At 37.2% G+C, this 7,905-nt stretch overlaps 1 protein-coding gene across 1 annotated transcript; it reads right to left on the bottom strand.

Annotated features, from left to right (window-relative positions):
• Positions 1-763: 763 nt before the first annotated feature.
• Positions 764-2,377, bottom strand: LOC116027898 (anthocyanidin 3-O-glucosyltransferase 2-like). Its single transcript, XM_031269666.1, has one exon. The coding sequence runs from the start codon at positions 2,318-2,320 to the stop codon at positions 920-922; it is 1,401 nt and encodes a 466-aa protein (XP_031125526.1). The 5' UTR covers positions 2,321-2,377; the 3' UTR covers positions 764-919.
• Positions 2,378-7,905: the final 5,528 nt, after the last annotated feature.

Genomic DNA, 7,905 nt, shown 5'->3' with positions numbered 1-7,905 from the left:
GAATACACAGAATATTGACACAAAATACACAGAACTCATCCTCCTAACATTCGAATGCACAAACACATCACAACCTGTGTTAATAACATGAATACACAGAATATTGATACAAAATACACAGAACTCATCCTCCTAAACATTCGAATACACAAACACATCACAACATGTGTTACTAACATGAATACACAGAACGGTTGCCTAGAATACACAGAATGATTGTCTGGAATACACAGAACGATTACCTAGAATACACAGAATATTAACATAAATACAGAGACCGGCCAAAACGGGAAACGTGATTTCCAAAAAAAGGGACGGTTAGTTTACAATGCTCAAAACGACGTCGTTTACGTACGTGGTGCACATTGCTGTGTGTACCGTGGTGCACGGTATAATTTGCCCACCAACTAATGTATTTATTTAAACAAGAAAAATGCTAGATGTAATCTCAAGAAGTACAACTCCTATATTGTGTACATATTTTACTGGATAAAGAAAAGTGAAAAAATAGAAATAGTAACTCTAGTTTTTAATCGATGAGTACCTCATATTTTTAATCAATCATTGCATGACACCTCATGACGAATAGAAGATGAAGCCTGTAGTAACTTAACTCACTAGTTCAGTAGGTAATATTTGAAAAAAGAAACCAAGACTCAAAACTTGACAGTGAAAGTATTGGCACCGTATATAAAATATAAAATAAAATAGGAGTAGCTAGACGTAGTAGTATTGCTCTTTAAACAAACACCAATATTTAAAGTTTTAAACAAAGAACCAATCAATCATTACTTGCGCAAGTCTCTTCTTGATAGTACAAAGTTTTTTATTTTTTAACCTTACTAACATCATAACATTCTGAACTCTAGAAACTAGCTAGAAGAAAATTAATGATTGGTTCTTAAACCAAGACTAACTATTAATTGATGTTGCTGAAGACATCCTGGATGAACCGCCCAACATAAGTGTAGGATGAGCCACCCTCCACTATGGCTGATCTGCTCTTGTCACTCATTTCTTTGGCCTTCAACCTAATGGGATTTAGAGGATCCATAACACTCCTGATTCCCCTTTCTATCTCCTCCGCCCTCACCATTTCAGAAAATTTGGTTGCGTCCTTGAAATCCCTCTTGTAATCCATCTTAAGATCTACCCCTATTCCTATCTCCTTCACTATTTCAAACGCATTGGCTTGTTGCTCCGCGGCAATAGGCCAGGCCGCTATTGGCTTCCCAAACCAGATGCTCTCGAGCGTCGAATTCCACCCGCAATGTGAAACGAAGCCCCCGACCCCTGGGTGGCTCAGTATGGCCACCTGGGGAGCCCACCCAATGACCTTCCCTACTCCTTGCATCCTTTCCAAGAATCCATCCGGTAGGACTTCTTTGGGATTGGTGTATTCCCCGGGAATAAGAGAACCCTTTTCGGGCCTACGCCTCAGTACCCACAGGAACCTCTGCCCGCTACGCTCTAAAGCAATAGCAATCTCCTTCACCTGCTCCTCCGGGAAGTATCCCTCGCTCCCGAAACAAAGGAACACGACCGAGCCCTCCGGCTGCTCGTCCAGCCATTCCAAAATCCGTTGGCTACCTTCACCCGGGCCGGACAGATTTAGTATGGGTCCCACAGGGTACACAGGCGGGGAGTTCGGGTCGTGGGAGAGGGTCTTGATTGCGTGGGATTCGAGCTCAAGAAAGGTGTTCACAATAACACCCTTAGTCGCGCTAATCCGTTCGGACATGGAGAGGAACATCGTGAACCCGTGTTTATCCAGCAGAGAAGAGGGGAACAGCTTGGCGGGATAAGGATTGACGTAAGTTGGGATATTGAGATCCCTCTCGCACCCTCTAAAACCTTCCAAGCTGATTCTCTGCATATGTAGCAGGAAGCCGAGCACGGCGGCCCCGGAGGTGTAGAACACGTAGGTCGGAACTCCAAACTCGTCCGCCACGTCAACCATGGCCGTGGAGAACATGTCGATCACGAATCCGCCCAGGCGTACGCTACGGATGGTTTCTTTGACGCATTCTCGGACTCGAGGCTTGAAAGAGTCTATGGGGATCATCGAGGGGGCCGGAATGTTGGTGGGGTCGATGGAGATCGAGTCGTCCAATGGGAGTGTCACGAACTTCAGTCGCCTTTCCGGGGTTTGGGATTGGATGAAAGAGGTGATTTTGAGGTCGAAAGGTGGTGTCAAGATGAAGATGGTGATGGAGATATGGTGGTCTCTGTGAATAAGGAGCTCTGCGATTTCAACTGCGGATAAGAGGTGCCCCATTCCTAGTGCTGGGAAGAAAAATAGCTCAACGGCTTCTTTCATTTTCTTTTTCTTGCTTGCTTGCTTGCTTTCTTGGGAGTGAAGAATTAGGACATTTCCAGCATTTAAAGAAGAAAAGGGTTGGAGGGGATGAAGAAAGAAAGCACCCCATTCATTTTATCCCGAAGAAGAAAGGCCTATGAAGATCGTGGCGCGTGCATGCACGCACCACTCACCACTGACGTGCGTGTCGTACACGCGCCATGGATTCACTCTCTAGTCTTTGTACTTAAAAAAGAATTTTTTTTTTAATTCCTCAACGGTCATTCAACATGACGGTTGACCGTTGACAGTTGAGGAGTAAATATTTTTTAAATTTTTTTCTTTTTTGTTTTCTTTTGATTTCTATTTTTATATATATCTTAAACACTCAAATTTTCTTTATAATTTTATTTTCTCTTTAAAATTTCTCTATTTAATTTACAATTCATCTCAATATGTCTTCAAATAGGAAACAAGAAAATTCAAATATCCAAAATATTCCAATTAACATTATTCATATCCACATTCAAATTTTGTATTTTTATTTATGCATTTGTATCTGTATTTGAATTTAACGTGATTTTATTTGTTTCAACTACATAATTGAAAATGTATGTGTGAGTATGAATGGTATGTATTGGTTCAAATAACGAATGTCCATCCAACGTAACCAATGAATTAGATCATCTCTAACGTGTGTAGTAAAGGAGGAGAAAAGGTTGAAGGGGAGGGGATTAATTTTAAGAAAATACTATATGTATTCTCATTTTTTATTCTAACACAAAATTTTGATGTAAACATTTGTATTTAGAGGCACATAAAAAAAATAGTGTATCATTCATTGTCAGTCACATTGAAGAGAAATTTAGGGAGTAAGATTTTGGAGTCCATGCAATGCGTATGTGCTGGCACTTGATAACGTACAAGAGGCTGCAATTCATTGTCGTGTGACTGTGTGAGAAAATGGAAAGAAAACATTTGGAATCTTTGTAATAAATTGTCTTGTAACAAAAATTGAAGGAAACAAAACTTTTGGAAAGAAAACACTTGGAATCTTTGCAATAAATTGTCCTGTATGTAACAAAAATGGAAGAAAACAAAACATTTGCACGGGTATGCTTAGAATGAAGGAATTGGAAATGAATAATTATGCAGGGAATAATTATGCATGTAAACAATAACGTGGTATAAAAAGAAGAATAAATTACTTATTTTGGTGGGCAAAAATGGAATTTTGATCGGGAATTGAAAGGAAAAAAATTAAAATATCTTTTTGATCCATCGTGTTTTTTCCCTTTCCATCCATCACCGAATTGGAATTCATAGGAGGACCCTATGAATTTCAATTCCACAAAAGGAGGGAATGCAATCCCTCTAGCCAAACAACAATTGCCTTTAATACACAGAACGATTACTTAGAATACACAGAATATTAACATAAATGCACAGACCGGCCGAAACGGGAAACGTGATTTCCAAAAAAAAAAAAGGACGGTTAGTTTACAATGCTCAAAATGACGTCATTTACGTACGTTGTTCACATTGTTGTGTGCACCATGGTGCACGGTATAATTTGCCATTGTGCTCCGCAAAAAATTAGGTTATAGTTGAATTACAACTACAACTGCCAAATAGGTCTTGGGGGAAGGAAATGGAAGAAAACAAAACATTTGGAATCTTTACTTTTAGGATAACAGGTCGTTTCATTAAAAATAGGGGTCCTGCCTAATAATTTAATTTGGATCTTCACTATTTTTGTTTCGAGATGCAATCTAATTTCACTATAATGATACAAAGAGATATTTATTTATAAAAGTAAGAAACATAATCCAAAAAGAAAGATAGAAGTCCAAACATAATCCAAAAAGACCTATTGAGTCCAAATCCATATAGACTAATGGCATGTTTGGTTGGATGGAAAATCAATTCCATGGAAAATGGTTTCAAAAAAGTTGAGGAAAATGAAAGATTATGTTGTTTGGTTGGATGAAAAATGATTTCCATGGAATTTGACTTCCCAAAGAAGAAGGAAAACAAATTCCTTAGTAGAGTTAGGTATTTTGTTTTCCAACGGAGGTGGGAAGAAATTATAAGCTTTGAACTATTTTACCCTCAACCAACTTTATTAATTACACATGTATATATAGCCAAATCATTATTTCTAAGGGCATATTGGTCTTTATATTCATACTTCCTTACCATTCAAAATCCAACCAAACAATGGAATTCATATTCCCAGTAATTCCTTTTCCACAAACCAAACAGTAGAATTTGTTTTCCCGGTAAAGTGAAAAAGTAATTAAAAAAAAAAAATTTATTGTATTGTATGAGAAAAGTGAAAAAGTAATAAAAAAGATTTTATCTAAATATAATGCATAAAATTCAACAAAAAACAAAATACATTTCAAAATATAATTTAAAATTAGTGATATTTCTGTGCATATATAAATACAAGTTTATTCACCAAAATTTCAATATCAATTACTTTTAAAATTTTATTTTCATTTATAATTAAGACCAATATATAGATTTTAAAAAATTATTTATCATATATAAAAATATTTAACTATAAAATAAAATATTTTTAAAAAAAAATTGAGCGCCCAAAAATTGGGAGTCCTTTACGGTCGCCCGAGCCAAGCATGGCCATGGCCGGCCCTAGATAACAGTATTTTGAATTATTCTTTGCTTTTCATAAGAGTGTTTTAGTTTTGGATTTTATCAATGAAACTCATATAATATATATATATATAGGGATTTGGAAATATTTGTATTGTAATTTTGTGTAATTAAAAAACTGGTGTTGTGAATCTTAGAGCACAAGTAGTGCGTTGGCCACCAGTCAGATCATACAAGAAGAACACCCTCGGTGGACAGAAGGCGGCCGGCGAGAGCTCCGGCGGTGGCGCCGCCCTAATGAAAATTAGCGTTGACGATGCGCCGTACTTACGTAAAGTGTACTTAAAGATGTACAAAACCTACCATGAACTGTGTGAAGCATTGGGCGAAATGTTCAGCTCTTTTTCCATTGGTAAAACCTATACTCCCACCGCAAATTATTGTGTAGAACAATACAAATGGTGGATTACAGCTTAAAACGATGTGGTTTTAATGTTTTTAAAAAATCTTGTTTCATGCATGTGTATGTTAGAGTAATGAATATTTTGTGATAAAATAATGTATTTTATGTGTTAGAATAATGTACTTTATGTGTTGAAATAATAAAATTTTTGGGATAAGATAATATATTTTATGAGTTAGAATAATGTATAATGTACTTTATGTGTTAGATTAATGAAATTTTTGGGGTACGACAATGTATTTTATGAGTTAAAATAATGTACTTTATGTATTAAAAGAATGTATTTTATGAGTTAGAATTATGTACATGATATATTTTTGAACCATACAGTGGTCTACACAGCTGTGTGATCACTGTCCACGTAATAATAATAATGGATACTCCCACCTTTTGGTCCTTATATTTATGAAAAGAGTTAATTCTATTTTTTTACTAGATTTATAAGTGACAATTCTTTTTTAGTCATCTCTTTTTATTGATAGAGAACAAAAAATGATTATACCACAATAATACTAGGACCGAAACATTATGTTTTGTGAAAAAAAAATATAAAAATAAACTATCACATATAAATCTAGGACTAAAAATCAAATTAACTCTTATGAAAAAATTTCAATTTTTTAATCCCTCAATGATCATGTTGACCATTGAGGAGGAAATTTTTAATTTATTTTCTTCCTTACCGTTAGGAGTAAATATTTTTTAAAGAGAAAATTGTCATTTTGGTCCAATGACTATTGTAGTAGTGGTAATTGCTATCCACGACTTTCAAAAATGTTAATTGCGTACCTTAGCTATGCATTTTTTCTCAATTTTGGTCCCACCGGCCAAATTTCCGGTCAAATGTAACCTGAAAAAATTAAATCAAATATTATTCTTAATTAGAAGGGGCAAAATAGTCATTGTTATGTCTGCCGCGACATCATCCATTTCCACCATTGTCGCCGGAGATGCTATGTTCTTCGCCGGAAAACAGAGGAGAGGGAGAGAGAGAAGGGTTGCCGAGTCTACTAGCTCGCCGGAGAAGAGGAGCGACGCCACTGTTCGCTATCGATCGCCGTCGGTCTGCAGTTCGAGAGGGAGAGACAGGGTCGCTGATTGGTGCTCACCGCCGGACTGCCATGGTCTCCACTCTGCTTCATCGACGACTCCCCTACTTCTTTCCGTCGCAGTTGCTAGTGAAGACCGAGAGACAAAAGTTCGCGGCTGCTGCTTCAATTCATTCTTCGTTCAACCAGCGAGAGAGAGACGAGAGAGACACGGGTAACTTCAAGTTGACGGCGGCGGCGATAGCTTCAAGTCGACAACGGCGGTATAAATTGAATGGAGAAGACGACGGAGAAGAAATAATAAAGTAAAATAACTGCAATACCCTTATTATTTGGCCTATTAAATTTTTCCGGTCACATTTTGTAACACCCCAATTTTCACCTCTTGGATTTATTACAAAATCCCTAATAATACAATACATTGCGGAAGCACCTAACCAACAGAAAACTGGGTGTTACTGCCATGTTTAGGTATCTCTCCTATACCCAAACGCTAAGGCTAAACTTACAACCTCAAATAACCGTGTCAACATACAAATGTACGTGTAGAAACTAATCCTTCCAAGGTGTTTATTCTAGGATAGAGTAGTCTTCAACCTCGACTCCCATCCTATTCAGAGCTCATCGGCCACAGGGGCCCACGCTAGACTGCATCTAATAAAGGACACAATGAAGTGTAGTTAGCGCGACGGCTAAGTAAGGAAATCCATTGTCACTCGAAAGTAAACAAAGGTTTCGAAACAACATAGTGTTTAGAAACTGTAGACGTTACCCAACGGTTGCATTCTTCCTGCAATCATATTAACAAACAAAGCAGTACAATACAGTATATAAGTAACATCAGCACATAACACTTCAGTACAATACAGTATATAAGTAACATCAGCACATAACACTTCCATTTCCGAGAGTATATAAGTAACATCAGCACATAACACTTCCATTTCCGAGAGTATATAAGTAACATCAGCACATAACACTTCCATTTCCGAGAATATATAAGTAACATCAGCACATAACACTTCCATTTCCGAGAATTTCCACTTAATTCAAAGTGAGACTCACAACACACCCATTATTGCTCGGGACACGGCATTTTTAATAAAGGACACTCAAAGGACACTCCCACTCATTCTCTCAGCGAATAGACTTCGCTCTGTAGTATGAATTAATCATACAAGACATCTCACCATTCACTCAGCGAATAGACTTCGCTCTGCAGTATGAATTAATCATACAAGACACCTCACCATTCACTCAGCGAATAGATTTCGCTCTGCAGTATGAATTAATCATACAAGACATCCCCCCATTCACTCAGCGAATAGACTTCGCTCTGTAGTATGAATTAATCATACAAGACATCTCACTATTCACTCAGCGAATAGACTTCGCTCTGCGGTATGAATTAATCATACAAGACACCTCACCATTCCCTCAGCGAATAGATTTCGCTCTGCAGTATGAATTAATCA

This window comes from Ipomoea triloba, chromosome 8, assembly GCF_003576645.1.
Source record: "Ipomoea triloba cultivar NCNSP0323 chromosome 8, ASM357664v1".
In the NCBI taxonomy this organism is placed as follows: Eukaryota; Viridiplantae; Streptophyta; class Magnoliopsida; order Solanales; family Convolvulaceae; genus Ipomoea; species Ipomoea triloba.
Note: the sequence above shows the minus strand (reverse complement) of the source record. Positions and strands in the feature narration are given on the sequence as shown.

Bases quoted from the DNA above. Each gene is read 5' to 3' on its own strand.
- LOC116027898 (XM_031269666.1), bottom strand. From the start codon at position 2,320: ATGAAAGAAGCCGTTGAGCTATTTTTCTTCCCAGCACTAGGAATGGGG.